This window comes from Ochotona curzoniae, unplaced genomic scaffold (genome assembly GCF_017591425.1).
Source record: "Ochotona curzoniae isolate NIBS_2020 unplaced genomic scaffold, NIBS_Ocur_1.0 scaffold_2453, whole genome shotgun sequence".
Taxonomy (NCBI): Eukaryota; Metazoa; Chordata; class Mammalia; order Lagomorpha; family Ochotonidae; genus Ochotona; species Ochotona curzoniae.
Window position 1 is genome coordinate 27420119 of NW_024467094.1, and position 21549 is coordinate 27441667.

Consider the following 21549-nt stretch of genomic DNA (forward strand, 5'->3'; position numbering starts at 1 on the left):
AGAGGGCAGAAGGGACAAGGACGGAGGGAGTGGGAAAAGGGCCAGCAGGGGGTGAGGTGGGTGTTGGGACATACCTGTCTCACAGCGGAGAACTGCAGGAGGAGGTGTGAGGGGCGGGTAAGGAAGAGCATGGACCATCCACCCCCCAGTGAGGTTCAGACTGCAGGAGTTTATTCAGAGTCAGGGGCCTCAGCAGCCTCTTCCCTGGGGCCAGGTCTAGAGGGAGCAGCTGGGGAATGACAGCTTCCAGTTCCTAGTTCCAGAAGAGACAGGAAGGCTGGGGTGGGGTGGGGTGGGGGCTGCCCTGGAGACCACCACCAAAGATGCTACATCCTGGGGTGTAGAGAGAGTCCTAAGTCCCCTCCCAGAGTCCTGAGTCCCCTTCCGTGGTGACAGGGAGGGAGGGAGGGGTAGCAAGCAAGAGGTTCCCTGATCCTCTAAGCCCTGACCTCCTCTTCACCCACTCTTGGAACCGGGGAAGGCACTGAGCACCAAGCCCACTCAGGACATTGCTGCTCCCAGGGAGGGGACCTGAAGGGTGCTTACCTCTGCAGTGGGCTGCCTCAGCCCTAGCCCCAGCCTGGGCAGCCTCCGTACCAGTCCCAGAGCAGCCCCAAAGCCATCCACTAGGGACCCTTGCCCAGGAGGCCCACCCTCCACGAGTGGCAATGGCAGGGTACCCCGGGTAGGGCGGTAGCTTTGCTCCAACCTGCCAGCCACACTGGCCAGCCCAGCCGGCAGCACTCAGCTCTGAGGAAAGTTGCTCAGCTGGCCCAGCAGGTCTGCTTCAGCAGTAACAGGACACAGGACGCAGGGCACTTAACCCCTTCCTGCTGCCAGGCAGGCAGTGCCTTCCGGCCATGGTCACCCAAGGGGAAGCGTGCAGGCTGGCTGCCCCACAAGGGGCAGATCTGGAGCCAGTGGCTGGCTTCCCTCCCACCCTGCAGGCAGTTAACCCTTGCTCTGCCCCTGCAAGAGGAAAGGGCAGGGCTGTGGGTCGGGAGGACATTAAAAGATGAGGCAGAACAATTCCTAGTCTTCTCTGAGGGGACTTTGCCTTAGAGAGGAGTGTCCTTATTAGGCACACTAAATTTAGACCTGAGGGCTTCCAGTCTGTGGCCCCCACACCTTCCCTGTTGCATCAACCCTGGAGACCACCCGCCATTAGCCAAGGAGCCTGCAGCCCACTTTACACAGGAAGCCCAGCCCCAGTGGTTGTCAGGAATAGGAGACTGGGAAAGCGGGTGGTACCTGCTTTTAGAGACTGCTTTTCCAGCTCCCCTCACATTCCCTATTGAGGAAGGTATGGAGCGCCAAGTCTAGCCGCTGCTTTAGGCAGAAAGAATGGCTCAAGGCCACCTGATTTGGTATGAGGGGTGTAAAGAGGCAATCTAAAACTCCAAACAATCACCTCTGGCACAGGACGAGGGGGTATGGCTAGATCCAGGGGTGTGCTGGGTATGATCCTGGGGTCTAGGATAGAGCCTGGGGACCCGGAAGGATGGGAGGATCTCAGGAGCAGGTCCCATGGGGCTGCAGTCCTCCTCCTAGTCTCACAGTCACAGCCAGTGATGGTGATGACACCTAGGGAAGGCATGGCTCCAGGAAGCATGGTCAGGGCTGACCAGGGACAGGCACAACAGGGTTTGACACTGTCACCTGAGTCATCTTACTCCTGCTTCCGGTTCTTGTGCTCATCATCCCATACAATCCCCCTGTCCCAGGGTGCAGATGGTTCCTGGAACCAGCACAAGGGGTGTCTGAGGGCAGCTGAGATGTGGGTAAACCTGAGCCCTGGGCCATGAGCTAACTGCTGTCAATCAAGAACTCCCACTGGAGACATAGAGGGGAGGCATGGCAGAAGGGGCGAAAAGCAAAAGGCTCTTTATTGATGTGCCAGCCCGTCCCCTGGCAGGTGGCCTTTACATGGCCCTGCATGGTCAGCACTTTCACGTGGAGCTGAGTTCGTCGGCCAGAGTCATCAGGTCAGTCACCAGGGTGTTCAGCAGCCCACAGACCTGGATAAATGGGACAGATACCACAAGCAGAACTTTGCATCAGCCGAGTTCCAAACAGACAGCTGAGAGCAGGGAGACATGGAGATGGTAAAGCGACAACTCCAGGAAGCCCGGGGAGTGGTGCCGATGAGGCACCCCCCTCAGATGAGCCTGGGCTCAGCCCCAGTTCTACTCTGAGAGGTCCACTTCCCTCCTGTGAGGTTCCAGACCCACAGTCAGTCTCCAAGACTGAATCGTCCCCTGGGGCCACATCACACAGCTGGGACAAGCCGATTCTCAGCCTCCAAGAGCCACGGAGTCCCTCGGTTACTTCCCAGACCCCACTTAGCATTAGAAACTGCAGTGACATCACCAGTGGCATATGTGAGATCCCGACTGTTACCACAATGGCGATGATGTCAGCCCAGCTCCCAAACTAGCAACATGAGCGAGACAAAGCAAGGTCAGTGCAGTGGATGCAGTGACTTGTCCAATGTGACTTTGTGGATTTCCTCTCCAGCATGAGCAAACAACAAAGCTGCTGCTCAAACACAGATGCAACCAAGTCTCTCCAAGCATTTCAGAGCCCTGACAATGGCCAGAAATGTACCATGGCTAGGGCTGAGATGTCTGGAATCTGGAATGCAGGTGCTGCCTGAAGTTATGTGTGGAGAGGTGGGGGCACCTTAAGGAGGAGTTTGCTCCTGAGGGCTCCAACCTGTGCCACCATGGGAATGTGAGTTCTTGCCTTCAGGATTGGATCAGCCATGCAGAGAGCTGGTTGCTAGGAAGTGAGGCTGCCCCTTGGTTCTGCCATCTCTGCAAATGCCTGTCTGCTTTCCTCTTTCCACCATGAACTGAGGGGGCACAAGGCCGTTCGCCTGTGCCAGGCTTGTATGTAAACTTGCCACCCTCCATAGCCATGAGACCAAACAAACTTCTTTCCTTAGAAATGACTGTGAAAATGGATCAAGACTAGCCCACACTGTGTTCTCCCAAGGTGCACCTGACCCAAGCAGCAGGTGGGAGCAGCACAGACAGATGGACCTCCTCCTGCCCACCGGTAGCCTGTTTTCCAGGAGGGGAAACCCACCTGACCCTCAGGGTCCCCTGCCAAGCCCTCCCTCCCTGCTCTGTGGCCTCCCCTTCCTCTGGCTTGGCTGCATCCCTAGCTAGGGCATTTTTCTCGGGATGTCAACCCAGCTGCCCTGGACCTCCTTCCTCTGCCCCTTTGTTCAACGTCAGCCTCTCCCTGAGGCCTGCCCTGGCCCTAGGTCGCCATCTCTTGCCCACAGTGCCCACCACCTGACACCCCAGGTGTGCTGCACAGTCATGAAGTCTGACTCCCACACCCCGTGCCTGGGGCTCCTCACTGATGGGAGAGGTATGCACAGGGGATGAGGGGGAGTTTTGGCTGCTGGGCCTTCCCCTCACCTCAGTGTGTAGCCTCTGTGTGTATTTTTCCATGATCAGGGGGTCTATGGGTTCCTGGGAGGGGGTGGTGCTGTCATGGGCAGTTTCCTCTGAGAGCCTGTCCCGGCTTGAGGATTTCGTCAGTTTCTTCTCCTCTTTCACCTTCTGCTTCTTGCTATTCACACGCTCCTGCTGGAAGCAGAGGCCCCAGTGCTCCCCTATCCCCACAGGGGGTCTGGAGCCTTCTCCACAGCAGCTTGGTGGGGGGACAATGCCTTCCACAGCCCCATCCCAGGGCTTGGCCACACACCCCTTGCTCCCCCATCAAACCTCTTTCCCTGGCATTTTGGCTCCTTTCTTGTCCTCCTTGTCTCTGATTCCAGTTTGCTTCTTTTCCTGGGCTGCCCCTCTCCGCTCCTCCTTGCCAGCTCTCACAGGGGGCACTTTCACTTCCATTACTGGGGTGGGCTTTTGATCTGAGAGGGGGAAGCAAGAGATGAGGCCTTGGGGCTGCATGACAGCATGGGCCTAGGATGAGCTATGAGATGGTATAGGAAAGTTGGGGGTAGTTAATGGCTTTGAGCCCTGTCAGTGCCCTCAGCCATGTCTCTGAAGCCCCTTGTTCAGGTGTATGGCCTTGTAGACAGCACAACAAGACCTGGGCCAGAGGACCTGGCTTCTAGTCCCAGCTCTGCCACTCCCCCCAGGTATGCACACAGATAAGTCATTTAACTTCTCTGGGACTCCATTCACGAAACCAGGGCACTGAACTGAGGTGACAGACCATGCTAGGGTAGCTTCTCCCAAATCCTGGCAGCAGATGGCAGGGGAGCAGGGGCAGAGCTTCTAGCCCAGGAGTAACCCTGGCTGAGGTCCCGTGGCATCATTGGGTAGGGTGCTGGGGAGTGGCTGCACAGCAGCTGACCTGGCTCCTCCATCGCTTCCAAATAGACAGTTTCTTTCTCAGGCAGACCCAGCAGAACTCGCAGCCAGAGGGAGTGGCTCACCAGGCTGTCGATCACAACTCGCCACAGTTGCAGACTAGAGGGCAAGACACACAGGGGAGAGGCCCCCAGGGACATTTGCCCTGGAATCTCAAGAGGCTCTAGCCCTTCCCTGTAAAGATTGTAAGTGCCAAAACTTGCCGAGGGAACCATTTGTTGGCTAGCATGCAACAGCCTCGTTGGTACCCATGCAAGGGTCCAGCTTCTCTCCAGTGGCGGCCAAAAAGAAAGGGCCTGGGACTAAGGGCTCAGTCCTCCGCCAGAGCCTGACAGCAGTGTGCAGCCCCTGGCACCAGACTGCATCACAAGGCTCTTGTGTTGCAAGGGCTAGAGGCCTCCAAGTCAATATGAACAGTTCCAAACAGGCAAGATACAGGTTGACCGCAGAGAGCAGTGATGTTCTCAATGGAACCTGCCCCCTGCATTCTCCCTTTTCATCTCTCTGCTTATTGAGAAGGAATGAGAAGAAGAGAAAAATAAAGATGATGCATGGCATCCTCTGCTGGGCTTGCTCCCTGGAAAGCTGCTGACAGGGGCTGGGAGGGGAGGGCTCCAGGGTGTGGGACCTGTGTGGCATCTTGCTAGGTACTGTCAAGGGCCCCAGGGGGCACCTACCACATCTGGTGCAAGAAGTTGCACTGCACTGGCCTCTGCTCCTGACACAGCTCCAGGGCTGCCTTGTTGAGTCTCACCAGGGCATCCTCTCTGTGGGGTTCCTCAGGGAGCGCCATCACTGCCTGGCAGGGTCACAGGTCCCATGAACAACCATTCTGCCCCAGGACATCAACCATCCCTTGTGTCCTCTAGTAACTGGTAGCGCAAGCCGGGAGGGAATGAGGCTGTGGGAAGTCAGTTTGGGGTCCTGGGATGGGCCTTGGAGGTCTGGACCCATGAGCTGCTTCTCCAGGGTTTGCCAAGGTCAGAGGGGCAGCCCCTCCTTGACTATGGTGACCTAAGTACCCCAGGCAAAAAGAGGTGACCCAAAAGCTTGTTTTTCATTGCCTGTGGGTTAGAGGGGCTGCTGGGGCCTCCCTTGCAGCATGGGGCAGGACTCTAGCATCCTGCCCCCTCCCCTGGGGTTCACGCTGGCATCCCGTCCCCTCCCCCAGGGTCTGGTGAGCACCTTCCTGAAATCCTGTAGGCAGAGGCTCCACTTGGGCAGCGAAAGACTGTCCATGTCCCAGGCACTCAGGGGGCTGTCCATGTCCAGATTTTCCTCCACTAGGATCTCTTCCATGATGCTCTTTCGGTAGGCACTCTTGACCCCAGCTCCAGTCTTCTGGGGTGTGGAAGAATCTCGGATGTCCCAGAAGGCCGTGTTCTCCTGCCGGGAAAGGTGACCTTCCAATAGAGGACTCTTGTAGTGTGGCAAGAGCTCAGGGGTGGCTGGAGCCTTCTCCAGGCAGGATGATGGGACCACTGTGACCAGTGCCCTGGGCTTCAGGGGCTCCTCCTCACTGGGCCAGGCCTCCTTGGGGAGCAGGATCATGTACTGGCGCCACAGCCACTGCAGGTTTTGTACCACTTGGTGCTGGTAATGCAACTGCAACAGAGAGAGGCAAGAGAAGAAATATGAGTTGAGGAGCTGGAGTATGGGTGGGTACCCACAGTGTAGCTGGCTGGCTCCAACTGTCCATTGTTCCCTTCTAGGACACTCAGGCAGGAAGGGGCCAGTGGGAACAGTTGGGACCATAGGGGTCTCCTCCTCCTCTCCTTCAACCCAAGTGTCTGCAACTTTTCTAGCATCTGGGTTTTTCCAGAAAAGCCTGGGTATGATAGAGAAGCTTGGGAAGCCCTGTTCTTGCTAGCTGTGTCACCTTGGGTGGATTACAGAACTTCTTTGGGCCCAGTGGCTTCAATGTTAGGAGAGGACACAAGCAGTATGCCTCTCCCAGGATGGCTGTGAGGAGCTAGCAGGTGACTCCTGGCAGCTGCTCAGAAGGGGTGCCGGTACCCACAGCATGCGTGAAGGGCCAGGGCCAGACTTGTACCCGAGGATTCTGGTGGTGGAACAGGTCTTCCTCGGTGAGATAGGTGTCCGCAGCCAGCGGCTTGGGCTCCGGGGTCAGCACTCCCATCAGTAACTCCGGCAACAGGCTTTTGGCAATGCTGACCGCCTCGTGGGCTGCCAGTTTTTTCTGGGGGGAGGGGCAGACAGGAGAGAGGAAGCAGCACAGGATGGCAGCCCAGGCTTGCAACCCCCTCTCCCCCCTGGCCTCTTGGAGAAGAGCCAGATCCCCTGGGATTCTGTGCCTTCCTGCCATTGTTTGCATACACATGCCTACTCCCAGACTCTAAATCCTCGGGGTCACCCCATCCTTACTCCCTTCTTTTCCCTGGAAGGAAGAGGTAAACAGAAGAAAACCAGTCCCAGAGAAATTCCTGCTCCTCAGGGGACCTGGAATGGAGTGCTGGCCCCAGGGGAGGAAGAAGGGACAGGGGTACAGGGGTACAGGGGTCCGGGTGCCACTGAAAACCATGGATAGCCACCTGGTTAGTATCACAGAACCCCAGGCAAGTGGCCTCTCACATGAAGCACCAGGTCCTAGTCAGCAAGGGGGGCAGATGATTATCAGAATCGCCGTGGACTACCACCATGGCAGCCAGCAGGAGCAGCCACCAGCTTGGTCTGGGGGCTGCAGCAGGTGAAAAACCACAATAGGCCACAGGCAGCGCCAAGACCCACAAAGGGTCCCAGGTCCCACCTCGCGCTCACTCCACTGTGTTAGTTCATGGAGTGGGAGGATGTGCAGACTGGCTTGTCTCTTGAAATTGCTGTCTCCAGTTTTGGAGCCTTGACAGTCCCATGCACCTTAGCAGCGAAGCCCACACACTCTGGTGTGTGATGGCTCCTGGCATGAAGGTACATGTGTTATATCTGCACTCAGCTGCATGCTCCCACCCCTTGGTCTCAATCCTTTCTCACCCAGTGGGGAGGGGGAACCAGGCATGGGGGGCTATAAGCCACCTTCTCCCCTAAGCCTACACACCCCATCTTTTCTGTCACAAAGCCCTGGGAAGGTGATGCTGAGTGAGAACAGCTACCTCCTTGGGAAAACTTCACACTAAGGTTGGGAAAGATCAGATCCTCACAGGTACTGCCAGGAAGAGTACCTGTGAACTCCATCTGGAGTCCACAGGGGCCATGGGCCCCAGGCTCTTACCTCCAGCAACTTCCTCTCGTCCCTCAAAGTGTCCTGGGCCAGTGAGATCGCGTGGAGGTTGACCTGCAGGACAGCCCCTCCCAACAGGATGGGATGGGTTCCAAATTCCCAGGATTCCCGGAAGATCCCCGCATTTAAAGACTTGAAGAAGAAGGTGAAGTTCTTGGTTTCTCCTGGTAGAATCACACCTGAGGGCCAGGCAGAGGTTTTCCTAGCTGAGCCCCAAGCCTGCACACGGAATCCATCAACAGTCCTAAACCTTGCACAGGCATCTAATTCAGCCCCAGGTCAGGGGACCAGAGCACTGTTTGTCCTGGGTCAAGGGGTTTCCAGGGGCATGTGGCTTTTGGTGTGAAAACCAAGGCCACCCCAGATCAACAGCATCTCCCTCCCCATACCAATGCTAGCCGCAACTAGACAAGGTGTGAGGCAGGGGTGTAAACATGTCAGAACTGGGCATGAAGGAGCCTTTGGCGTCTCCCAGACCCTGAGGACTAGGCCAGCCCCAGCAGGGAGCCAGCACACAGGGTAGCTCCTTCCTTGATACCTTGCCGGTTGTCAAAGTAAAACCGCTGCCCCCTGTTCCTCTTCACGGATTGGAAAGCATCCAGCTGTGGCCACCGCCGCCAGTCATACCAAATGGCCACCGTGCCATTGTTGACCACAGTCAGTTCCGAAGATGTTTTCTCCCCTTCCAGGGTTTCGAAGGTCAAACACACGCTGATGCCCACATGCCTCTGGGGGAGGGAGGGTGGCACCAAAGTCTTTGCAGCAGGCCCTGGCCAAGGGGTGACTAGCTCTTTCAGGTTTGCCAGGACTTGGCTGGGTTGTAGCACCGAAGGTCCCTTGTCCCACATCTCCAGGGGTGGGTATTTGGTGCAGCAGTTGAAACTTGCCTTGGGACACCCGCATCCCATATCATGCATGCCAGGGCTGGGACTCCAATGCTAGCTTCCTGCTTATGCATACTCTGTGAAGCAAGCAGCTCATGGCACAAGTAATTGGGTTCCCACCATACACATGAGAGGCCCAGGTTCAGTTCTGGACTCCTGGCTTCGACCTGGCACAGCACTGACAGCTGTGGTCATTTGGAGAGTGAACTGGCAAGTGGAAGATCTCTGTCTCTGCCTTCTCAAGCAAATTAAAAGAAACTAATGGTTTTAAAAAGCCATCCCTATGTGAGAGAATTGGCTTATTAACCTGCCTGGGGGCTAAGTGGATGGCTTGGGACCCCTGCTGTTTACCCTGTGATTTGGTTCATGGCAGGTTGGTATTGCTATCACCATTTTCAGACATGCTGAGTGTATGACCAGATAAAAATGCAAATAAAAGCCTGAGCCAGCTCCTTGTGACTGCATCGGTCACCTTGGGGCTGTACTGGCAAGGGAGGCCTTTCTAGCAGGTGAGTGAAGGTGAAAGCAGCTTTACCTTGTCCTGTGGGTTGCTGCCTCGGATCCAGACAGCCGGCTTCCCACAAAACAGCAGAGAAGGCCCAAGAGTGGGCATAGAGACTGTATCAGGGTATGTGGCAAACAAGTCCCTATAAGAGAAACCCAGGAGATGTCAGCATTGTAGAACAGTGGGGTAAGCTGCAGACTGCGACACTGGCAGTCTGGGCACCAGTTCATGTCCTAGCTGTTCTGCTTCAAATCTAGATCTCTGCTAATGCATCTGGGGAAGCAGGAGAGAATGGCTCAACTACTCAACTACTTGGACCCCTGCACCCATGTGGGAGACCCAGATGAAGTTCCTGGCTCCTGGCTTTGGTTTGGCCCCATCCTGGCTATTGCAGCCATCTGGGGAGTGAACCAAGATCTCTCTCTCCCCACCCCCTGTCCTGTAGTTCTGAGTTTCAAACAAATAAGTTAAATCTTAAATGAGGAAGAAAGGAAGGAAGAAAAACAGAAAACCCCAGGGGTCACTATCTACAAAGCTGCCATGGTCATGGTCACGCTTCCTGAAACCATGGAGGGCTGCCAGCAAGCCTAGAGGTGTGACCGGCCTCTGCACTTTGCTCTCTCCCCTCCAGGGCCCAGCATCCTCCTGAACCATTCCCTAGGTGGAAGCTTCTAGAAACACACAAACTCTTAAAGCTCTCCTGCCAGAACCACTAGCTGTGCATGGCAGTGGGAGGTATGGGGGCCCCAACAAATCAGCCTAGGAAATCCCCATTCAGAAAGGCTTGCTGGAAAGAAGCAGGTGGTGAGGAAAAAGCTAGCACCAGGGTGGGAACAGGCTGGAAGAGGGGGTGGCAGCCTTGGGTGGGGATGGAAGCTGCTTTAGGGAAAGGGTCTGCCCTTTACTGTTCGTGGGTGTGTGGGTGCACAGGTGCTGGGTGGTGGGCCCACCAGCTTCACTCACAGATGCACTGTGTCTACAGAAGAGCTTGCATGGCTCCCCTCAGGCAACACTGCACTGTCTTCTGCTGCCACAGCCAAGCAGGGCTGCCTCCTGCCCACCACCTCCAGCCTGTCGGGGTCCTCCAAGAGAGAGACCAAGAAGCCAAAGTTAGCTGTCAGGAGCTGGGCACTGACCCTAAGGGGCCAAGGCTAGGTCGGGGATGCATGACCAACCTGCAAGCCGAGTCCATGCTCTGCCAGGAGGTTCTGCAGCTCCTTGCGCCGGCAGATGAGAAACACACTTCGGTCCCAGGTGTAGCGGTACCAGGCATTCCTCTGGGCCAGCAATCCTGGAGTGCGCCAGTCCCAGCTCCCTCAGCACAGACCACTGCTGTGCACCCGGTTCCCACCCCACTTCTCAAGGCTCTGAGGGAGAGTGAACTGGCAAGTGGAAGCACCATCTCTGGCAAGGGGGAAAAATATGGTTTCCCAGGGACAGCTGGACACCAGGGTTCCTGCCCACTCCCTCCTGTGGAACTAACTTCCAAACCACTCAATGTTCGCAAAGAAATCACCACCTCTTGAGTATTTTGCCACCTGCCAGAATCTCTTAGTTCTCTTATTTGAACCTCTCAAAACCTGAGAAACTGAGGGTTCACCTCTGGGAAATAAACCCACAGGGCTTCACAAGCCATGACAGCCGGGTCCTGTACCCAGACCATGTCTGGTAGGCTCTGATGCAAGGCTGTTTTGACAGTCATAGAATGCTCATGTATCATTTTGAATATTCTAGGTGCCACATGAAAAAGGGTTAAAAAAGAAAAAGCAGGTAAAATATTTGCTACTTGCACAGTTTCTTTAACCAATATGGTTATTTCAACCACACTCAATAATCAACCTAGTGTGCAATCTATCTAGCCAGCACATCACATGAATAAGCTATCCTGCAGGTATCCAATTGTTGCCTGTGACTGCACCTGGCCTGCATCCTGGACAGGCCTAGCGGCCATGCTGGGATGCCAGCTGGGAACAGTACTGCCACTCACCAGTCTCCACCTGGATGCAGCGGGGCTTCCGGATGTGGGTGACTGGCTCCACCAGGCCACGCTGTGTTTTTGTCTTGGTCATGAGCAGCCCTGTCATCTCATTGCCCAGGTATTCCAGTGGAGCCCAGAATCCACCAGGCTCCTCGTAGGCCTGAGAAGGAAAGACACAGCACTTAGAGTGCCTCAACACCTTGAGCCCTAGATCAGAGGCTGGTGGGGAGCTGGACACATGGGAGCCCCGCACACTACATGTGCTGCCCCTGGGGAACTCCCACTGCCCTGAGAACAGAAGCCCTCAGTATCTCAGCTACAGGATGCCCTGCAGGTACAGCCTTTACCCACCCTGGGGAACAGGGCATGGACTGCCACAGGCACAGCAACAGCAGACCAGAACTCAACAGGGTGTCCTGTGTGGTCCAGAAGCTGCAGGCTGAGCTCTTGGCGTATAAATACTAAGCCTAAGTGCCTGCAAGGACTTCCTCTTCAGACTACCAGTGACCATTGTGAGCTGAATTACTTCACTGACCTGTCCCCAGACAACCAATGCCAGGACCAGAAAGGCCTCAGGTCTGGAGGGTGCTTTCTCAGTGATCTCCAACTGGGATACAAACTGAAATGGGCCAGCAGCCTCAGAGTCCAGGTGCTGCCCCCTCTCCCCACCCTCATCCCCAACCTGGGAATGATCCCCAGGCACTTAGGAGTGGCCATCCTCACTTTCCCATCATGCTGTGTTGGCAGTAAACGGTCGATGCGCTCTCGCTCCTCCTGGATCTGTCTGTAGGTCTCCCCAGTGTGCATGAGCAGCTCACCAACGGGCTTCTTCAGGTGTTCTAATGAGACAGAAAGAAGAGGGGCAGGTGCAAGCACAGCCCTCCACTGCATCGGTATGCATAGGGCTCTGGTGCTCTGTGTAGGGCAGTCCCACTCATGGGGCTCATTTCAGGACCTGCTAAGACTTAAGGGCATGAGGCTTTGGAAAATGTTCAATACAAGTATGGTGAGTACACATCTGAGTTCTGAACATCCAGGGAGATAGAAAAGCAGCAGGGGGCACGGACCCCATGGGAGCCAGGGGCGGTGGTGGAGGAGCCCCAAGCACCCTGCTCACCGCTGAGGGCCTCCTGCTGCCTCTTCCGCAGGGTGAGATGATGCTGCCAGTTTTTCAGAAAGTTGTGTTGAGGAGGTGGGGCCCAGGGAAGTCTCTTTTTTTCCTTTAAGGTCTTTGGTTTTGATTCTTCTTTAGCCGAGATGAGGGTCAGCAGACAGGGTGGGCTGTGGATGAGCTTAGCCAGCTGCAAAGGAGAAGGCAGGCATGTGGAGGCCAGAGAGAAGGCTTGGGCCCAGCAGAGACATCTAGAGGCCTGGATCCCTGCTGCTCTTCTGCTTTGCCAGAACCCCAGGGTGGTGAGAGACTGACAACAAATCACCCACCAGGGGGACCTTAGAAGCTGCCATTGGTCCTCCCTGCTCCAGAAGGGAGACTTTTGTGATTAAATCAGGGCCAAGATCCTTCAGTGCGCTGTGCTCCCAGCCGACACCGGCTGACACCTTCACGAGGGTTGGTGAGCCGCCGTCCTGTATTTTGGGCATGACCCCAAGTCACTTGGCACCTGAGAGACGGACAGATGCAAGCCTTGCATGCTGGGAAAGCCAGCTAGGAGTGTCAGCAAGAGCCAGCCAGTCCCAGAAGAGGAGAGGGACTCGAGGAGCAGGTGCCTGAGTCTTGTCTGAGTTCAAGCAACCCAGGCTCAGTGCCACCCTGGCCATGTGGGTAAGGCAGGGGTTGCCAGAGACAACTCCTGCGTCCTCACACACAGGCCATCTCCAGCTTCGGCTATGGCAGTATGTGCTTCAGGGGAGGGTCACTTTGCTTCTCAGTCTCCAGACCCACAGACTGGACTGTGTCTTTAACCCACTCTGGGTGGCTCTGTCAGATGGGGCCTCAAAGACCTTGGGGCACTTCACCTGCACCCCACTTTCCAACCCATGCCCCCAGCATCTCTGCATAAACCTGATACCTGAGTATTCCCCCGGGCAACTGCTATTCTCTTAAAGTCCTGGAGACTGCCCAGGATGTGGTGAGGCAGGATCCTGTCCCAGTTACTGAAGCTGCTGCCTGAACCTGGAGGAGTGGGAAGAGGAGAGGATGGGGAGACAGGCCAATATAAACTACTCCAGGGGGTGACCCAGCTTCCAGTTAGGGCTGACCCGTCACGTTGAAAGTCAGTGCATCAGGGCTCAGCTGGACATACCATAGTAGTCCAGGGGCTTAGTGTTAACATCCGGACTGGCTGGATGCGCTACCAAGCGGCAGACCTTCCTCCGGGGATCCCTGGGTTTGAGTTTACGGATGATGAATTTCTGTGTGATGACAGGTCTGTCCTCTGTCTCCGAAAGACGAGGAATGTGTTGCTAAAAAAGAAACAACACTGAGGAGGATTCCACCTGAGGTGAAGAGGAGGAGGGGCACCACCCATCTCCTCTGCCCCAATTCTCAGGGGGAATTCCTGAAGGCTGACAAATCTGTTTCTCTCGCTTGGTCCATATGCTCTGTCAAGAAAACGCCTGTGTCACTGCCACATGACCTAGTAACATCCTAGAGGCAAAACCCAAACATCTGCCGCCTCTTCCAGGCAGAGCCCGGGGTGGGCTATCCCCGCATCTGTAACCTAGCTGCACAAACTCATTTTCCCCACCGTGGAACGGGAAGGCTTGTCACCTGCCTTTCTGAGACCTTAGACACCTCTTTCTCCTGTTTTCCTTGGGGTTCTCCCTGAACCTTGAAGGTGTTAGAACAAATCACCCAGGAGATGCCTACAGGTGCCATAGTGAAAAGCATTTGTGTTCAATGGGCTTTTTTTTGTGGAATCTCACACTCCCAGTGGGAAGGGAGCAGGTGGAGAGCCGTGGGCGTGGCTGCTGTTCCAGACTACATAGGTGCAGGCACAGGTGTGGGTGTAGGTGGGGCTGGCAGGAAGAAATGTTTGCTGGCAAGGAGCCCTAGGCTCAATCACTTACCTTCTTCAGGTCTTCTGTCTTAATGGCCAAGGCAAGAATGTCATCTCCTTGTAGGACATTGCTAACAGGCTCCGGCTCTTCCTGAATGGGGGGTGTGGGCTGCTCGGCTACCTTGGGCCGTTTCTTATCTGAAGAGAAGCACAGAGTTTCAATTGCTTAAAGAACCCTTCCTATATATGTAACTATTTTAAGACACAAAAACATACACAGATCTGCATGGCAGGCAGGCAGAGCCGGCCAGCCACCAGCACAGCAAGCGGAGGCTGGTCACACTTCCCAGGGGGCAACAGGAATGCTCCTGCTTGCTCCCCCCGGTCAGCCAGTGACTGATGTATCAGTAGCCAGGTTGGAGATCAGTTCCATTTCAGGCCGTGTGACTTAGGAGCTGGGCAACTGTGAGTACATACCACTTAACCTCTGTAGCTCTCAGTCTTCCTCTGTGAAAAAAGAAGTTGCGCTAAATCCATGGCTGCCAAAGAGGAATCCAATAAGTGCCAAAAGTCTTTTGTGGACAGTTTAATACATATAACTTCCTTTTATTTTTTAAAGTTATTTTTTTTTGAAAAGTAGAGTTTTATATAGAGAGAACTTCTACCTGGTACTTCACTCCCCAAATGGCCATACGACTACAATAAGGCCAGGCTGAAAGCCAGGAGCTCAGGTCTCAAGTTTGGGTAGGAGCCCAAGCATTTGGGTCATATGCTGCTGCTTTCCCAGGCGCATTAGCAGGGAGTTGAATTGGAGGTGGAGCAGTTGGTGCTAGAAATAGGGGATGCCAAAGTCACAGACAGATGTTTACTGTACCACAAAGCCAGGCCTCCTGAATACAACTTCTTGGCTTTTTCATGGAGCTAGGGCTTGGGGAGCTGTGCTTTTCCAAACTCGCTGGGTGATTCTGACATTCACTGGTTTGTGGCCCAAAGAGTAGCTATTTTCCCAGCCTCCTCCAGGGCAGGCGTGGATCCCTTCTTCCAGGTGAAGGCATTTGGTTCCCAAGGCACTGGTTCAAATGCAGATGTCATGGGGCGGGGTAGAGAGGGGACTGACCCTCCCCCATGGATCACTTCTTCCATGTTATTTCCTTTAATAGAGACTGCTCACACAGTATCTACATGCCAGGGTCTGTGCTAGTTCCAGGGCTGTAAGACAGAGTCTCGATTTTCAAAGGGTTTACTGGGGTCAGAGAGGGCTTGTTCAGGAGGAGATGTTTACACTGAGAGCTAAAGGATGAAGACCAGTGAAAAGGCACTGGTGGTGGCATTCCAAAGAGACTAGCATCAAGAGACCTCCTGGTAAGAGAACGGTACAGACCCATGCCTGGAACGCCAAGCATGTGTTCTGAAATAGCTAGAGTGCAGCGAGGTGGGAAGTGGGAAGCAAGAGCTGGCAAAACGGGGAGCCATACCCCGGGGAGCTTGGAAAGCCACAGGAAGGGCTTCAGCCTTTACCCCACGGGCAAGGGCATGCCAAGGCATGGATCAGGGCCACAAGACGGAGGACAAGAGCATTTCAGATTTGCCACAGTGATGACATGATGGACAATGGGGATGCCTGACAGGCAGCACTGGACAAAAGCAAGAGGAATATTGTTCTCAAGAGGCACCCACAACAAGGCATGGACAGATAACATACGGGGCCAGGGAGGACTTGCTCCCTGCCTCTCTTCCATGGTAAGGCTTATTAGGTTCCGTGTTCATGTCCTTCCCTCGACTAGTAAGCCCATCTTCCCTGTTCTAGTTCAGGATGGCCTGAGTTAAGGTCCTTCATAAAACAATCTCAGGAAAGCCTGTGTCCTGCCTTCAGAGAACCCTAAACAAAGTCTGGGGGCCTGCACCGTGGCGTGGCAAGTAAAGCCACTGCCTGCAGTCCTGGCATCCCAGATGGGGCCAGCCGGTGTTCTGGCTGCTCCACTTTCCTGATCCAGCTCCCTGCTGATACACTCAAATGCCATCTGCTGCCCATATGTAGACTTAGAGGAGTTCCAGGTTCTTGGTCTTGGCCATTCCTTGCCATTGCAGCCATATGGGGAGCAAATCAGCAGATGAAGGCTCTCTCTCTGTCTCTCCCTCTTTCAAATCAATAAATAAATTCTAAGCAAAGAAACAAACAAATAAAAAGTCTGGCTTTATCCATTGCTTCTTATAGTAGCTTGATCTCTAAGGGAAATATCAAAAAAGCATCAAGGCAGGTGTTTGGATTAACAAAATCAAACTATCTTTTGGAAATGTTCATATAATTGATGGCAAAATAAGTAAACCACTAAGCCAGAATCATTCAAACATAACTCTAAATTCAGCCTACCCACTATAAACCACCTTCCCACCACAGGGTCAGTGGCAGCTTAGAACTCTGTTTAAAAGCACAACTTGATGCACACCCACAGGGCTAAGCAGCGTGACCCTCAGTTCTGGTCTCATTTGCTAAAATTCACAAAAGTGCAGCCTTGGGCTTTAATCTCCACTTCCCCTTTCCCTTATACACTATCTCACTGAAGTTGCTGGCAGTCCACAAGAGAATGGGGACCAGTGAAAGATTTGCTTTTTCATTTTTTTTAAACAATTATTTTCACTTTATTTTGACAGCGAAAAGACAGAGAAAAAGAGAACTTTCATCCACTAATTCATTCCCCCCAAATGATGCAACAGCTAGGGCTAGGTAAGGCTAAAGCCAGGAGCCAGGAACTCCAGCTGGGTTTCTCACATGGGTGGCACGGGCTCAAATACTTTAGCCTTCTTCTGCTGCCTCACATGTACATTGGCAGGAAGCCAGAGTGAAAGCAGAATAGCTGGGACTTGAACCAGGTACTATACAGAGGATAGAAGTATGCCAAACGGCAAGTGAACCCCGACCCTCAAGACTGCTTTCATAAACATCTAGTACCTACTCATTATCTGTATCTCTAGGCCACTGGCTTCCTCTGCCCAACACCTTGGCTGCTCCTGTATTTTTTCTAGAAATGAAATGTCTCCTGACACTTGTCTGTCACCAGTGGATGTGTAATCACCACATGCAAACAAATGACAGCTTTCAGCACTGACGATCGACGCTCACATTGTTCCACAGATGGAGAAATGAAGTCTTTATGTCTAAGATGAGATAGGCAGTGAAATCCTGATCTGACGCTTTCCAAGAAGTTATCTTCAACATAATATAATCAGTGCTCAGCCAGGGAACTCAGTGCTCTAGTTATAGATTGCTCATTGAAATAAGTCTATACAGGGGGCCAGCACAATGGCTCAATGGACTAATCATCTACTTCCAAGAGCTGACATCCCATATGGGCACCCATTCATGTCCCACCTGCCCACTTCCCATCCAGCTCCCTGTTTATGGCCTCAGAAAGCAGTAGAGGGTAGCCCAAAGCCTTGGGACCCTGTACCTGCTGCATAGGAGACCCGGAAGAAGCTCCTGGCTCTTGCCTTCAGATTGGCTCAGCTCTGGCCATTGCTGTCATTTGGGGAGTGAACCATGGTGCAAGATCTTTCTGTCTCTCCTTCTCTCTGTAAATCTGCTTTCCTTAAAACTAAATCCTTTTTAAAAATAGTCTATACATTTCAAAGTTAAATTTTATGCCAGAAAATATTCCACCTCCTACACGCTATGAACTACAGAGAAAATAGTATAAGTTACAACGGGACAGGCGATCCAACACTTGGGGTACCTGCCTCCCATTCTGGGTAGGGTGTTGGGGTTCCAGTCCCAGCTCCACTAACCATTCCAGTTCCCTACTAATGTGTACCCAGCAAGGCAGCAGATGATGGCTGCGGTACTGGGGTCCCTGCCACCCACGTGGCAGACAGCACTGCTCCTGGCTCAGCCTTGGCTAGTACAGGCATCTGAGGAATGAGTCAGCAGGTGAGATATTTCTCCGTATCTTTTTCAGGTAAATTTAAAAAAAAATCTTATTTAAAAAAAAAAGAAGAAAGAAAAGAAATGGCTCCTTCTCTTGGGGAACTGAAAAAGGCAACAGATCCTAACAGCAACCTTAACAATGTAAAAGCCTGCTTTAGCAGCAAGGAAATGGGCTTGGTTAGACATCAAAGGAGGAATGGATCTGTGCAGAGCACACAGTTCAGGGCTCTGAAAGAAGCTCTGAGCAGCCACTGCACACGTGGCCTCCCAGACTAGGTCAGGCCTTGAAGGAGAGGTAGGCTTTGTACAAGTGCAGCAGCAAATGGAGTTGTTCCAGCTAAGGTCACAGGCTGGGAACAGCTGGAGATAGGGCTGAGCAGGGTAGGGGTGTGATATGTTGACAACAGGGAAGGCTTGCTGGGGGAGGGGGAGAATGTGGTTGGGGATGAGAAGGAAACCAGGGCACGGTGGCTTTCAAAGGATGGTTCGGTCATCTGATCTTTGGTCTGGGACAAGGAGCTGATGAGAGGAGCATTTCTGAATGATCCACCCAGCAAAAGGTAGCCAGGTGGCATTGGAGGGGCACAGGCCAGTTGGGGAGACCAGGCAGAAAGGAGGCTCTCCAGGGGTCATTTCAGGACTCATGGAGGATGCTCCACAGGATTGGAGGGGTGTCCTGTTACTGAACATGTGGTGTTCCAGCTCTTCCCACTTTTCAGTTTGAACACCAAAGCTGAGTGTAGTTCAAAGCCATTGCTGACATTTCTTCCTAGATCCTGAGAGCTGATGGGGGTCCAAGAAACCCCACCCCTCTTGTGGGGTAGTGAGATGACGGCTCTGCTGGGGCACAGGACTCAGGTGGATGAGGGCGTGGGGTCGGAGAGGGGGCCTACCAAGAAACCTGGGCCCTTTTCCTGCTTCTTGCTTGTCTTACATGTTTTTCTTTTTACAGTGTTGACTGAAGTCCTTGGGAAATTCTGACTTCGGGGCTACATAGAAGGAACCAAGGTGAGGACAACTCCCACCAGGCAGAGCTTTAACTGGCAGGTGGTGAGGTTTCGGGAAATGTTTTATGTTTTGTTAGCAACAAGACCAGGGAGAGATTTGGCACTCAAAAGGACGGACAGCACATTCATTGCCTTTTGCTTGTTTCAGAGACCCCAGAGGAACACAGCATGTGACTACATGTGCTAACCAGCTGTATCATGCTGGGGGTAGGATGGGGAAGGTACTGCGCTTATCATATCCCAGGCTTCCCTGAGATAGCTAACTTTTATTTCCCCTCCTCACATGTTCTTAACTCAAGGGCTATGGAACAAAACGAAATCTCCCCTTGTTAGGAAAAAAAAAAAACAGTGAGATATTACTCCTTGCTTTGTTTACAGCAGAAAGTTCAAATCTGATTACAGACTCATAGAAACGAGCCCAAGCGGGAGGCATTAGCTAGGAGAGCCCTTGACTGCCCTTGGCAAAAGGGGACCAGATATTTTTCTCTCTCAACTGTGAAAAAGTATGTCACGAAACAGCACTGGCTTTTTAAGACTGTGAAGAAGCATGAAAGCAAACCAGGCTGCAAAGCCTCAATGCTCTTGTTAGCTGCCTGGGCTTCCCAGAGAGCTCTAGTGACCCCAGGCCTGCCCCTCCTCTCATGCTCGGACTCGGGAGATGGGTCTCCCCAGGGCCCACAAGAGCACACCCAGCCTTGCTCGCCTAGCATGCAGAGCCCTTTCATGCTTGGGCCCCTGCCTTCCTGTGCAAGCCCCCTCTGGTTCCCATGCACATGGCTTCCAAGAACTGCTTTCTAGACCTTGAAGAGCAAAAGCAAAAGCAAGCAGGATTTTTTTTTAAGTCTGCCATAAATGGTACCTTCTTCAGAAAATCTCCCCTTGAATACCCTCCAAGGGTTCATGCTGTGACTGCCTGCAACCCAATGGGTGCCCATATCGCAGCATGTATATTTCTACATTTGTCTGAATCCTCTTCTATATCTTCATTAGAGTTTCTTTTCTTTTTTTTTTTTTGTTTAAATATATCTTTTTTGAAAGGTAGGCAGAGGGGCTGGCATGGTAGTACAGAGGGATAAGCTGCCACCTATAACACCAGTATCCCATATAAGCACTGGTTCAAGTCCTGGCTGCTTCACTTCAGATCCAGCTCTCTGTGAATGTGCCTAGGACATGCAATGAAAGATGGCCCAAGTACTTGGGCCCCTGCCAGCCAGGTAGGAGACCCAGATGAGATCTTTAGCCTGGGCCAGCCCTGGCCATTGCATCCATTTGGGGAATGGACCAGTGGATAGCAGATATATATCTACCTTACAAATAAGTAAGTTTTTGTTTTTAATTAAAGAAAGAGATCTTCCATTTTCTGGTCTACTTCCCAAGTGCCTGCAACAGCTAGGAACTCAGGAGCTAGGAGCCAGGAACTCAGTTCCAATCTCCCATGGGGGTGGTAGGGACCCAGTTTCTTCAGCCATCAGCTGCCACCTCCCAGGCTACGTGTTAGCAGAAGGCTGGAATAGAAATGGCACTGGAACTTGGACCTAGACACTCCACTATGAGATGCTGATATCCCCAAGCCACAGCTTAACCACTGTATCATTGCAGGAACACCCTCTCCCCTCTACATCTTACATGATCTACCTTTCATAGGGGGAGGCTCAGATGACACCCCTGCTCCCCAGGGCACTGTTCACATACATTAAGTGCTTGAAGCGGGAAACAGCCAAGAGAGATTGAAGAGGGAGTGGGCTGCACAAAAGGAACCCACGGGGTAGGGGTAGGGGGGCGTTGTCTGTGTCAACCACCTGTGGCTCTCCCATCTGCAGCCATGGGGTAGCTGAGGAAACCAGGAAAAGACACAAGGCAGGCAGAAAACACAACCAGCCAACATGGGTGCTTCTTCGGGGTTTTTCCAGAAGGATTTTGAATGATACTCAAGCATAAACATTAAGGTGGCTGGTTTCACCACCTTAACGCAATTCTCCCATTAGGGCAAATTCTTGTTCCCAAGGACTCCATTCCTGGGCTTGTTGGCCTTAAATCCTTTTCTGGTTCTTGTGCACCTCACTCAGCCCAGGGACTGATACCAGCCCACCACACGCTTGGAGGGAGCAGTCTCCTGCGCCCCAGGCCATCTACCCGCAGCCAGCCCCTACTTCCCACTCCCCTTCTCAGGGTCCAGTGCAAGGAGTGCCTTCCCTCCTCCAGGTCTCTGCCTTGCCCATGGCGCCAGAGGTTCCTATTTCCCAGTAAGCTTTAAACCTCCATCCGACATGTCACCCGCATCCACCCGTGCCCTGACCCCCATACTAAAAACGTGGGCCCCATGTTCTCCTGAGTGCTCATGGCAGCCAGCGCCAACCTTTGACGCTCTCTGTAGCCTCCATGAACCTGTTAGGAGCTATTCTGAGGCGGGATTCCTTCTTGAGCGACTTCATGGTGCCGGCCCAGCCTGGGAGCGTGGTCCTGCGCCTCAGGGCCCCGCGCCACGGAGGCTGCGCGGCCCTCGCCGCGGCCCTGCGCGCCCCCGCCCGCCAGCGGCCGCCGCTGCGTCCATAGCAACCAGGCCCCGCGCGGGGGCGCGCACCCACCCCACTTGGACGGAGACTGACTGGAAGTCATGCTCCTCTTCAGGCCGCGGCCGCGCGCACGCCGACCCCGAGAACGACCCTGAACTCGGTCCGTGACGTCACAGGCGGCGCCGCGAGCGCCGTG

General features: G+C 53.6%; 1 protein-coding gene across 1 annotated transcript; it reads right to left on the reverse strand.

Annotated features, from left to right (window-relative positions):
• Positions 1–1860: 1860 nt before the first annotated feature.
• On the reverse strand, positions 1861–21272 carry LOC121169847 (MYCBP associated protein). Its single transcript, XM_041000609.1, is given in 20 exon segments — positions 1861–2018; positions 3432–3602; positions 3741–3886; positions 4336–4451; positions 5030–5151; positions 5538–5957; positions 6406–6552; positions 7579–7766; positions 8126–8315; positions 9007–9118; positions 9940–10058; positions 10152–10267; positions 10964–11114; positions 11678–11793; positions 12072–12255; positions 12982–13085; positions 13172–13210; positions 13213–13375; positions 13982–14109; positions 21197–21272. Coding segments are annotated over 20 exon segments (2877 nt in total). The 3' UTR covers positions 1861–1949.
• Positions 21273–21549: the final 277 nt, after the last annotated feature.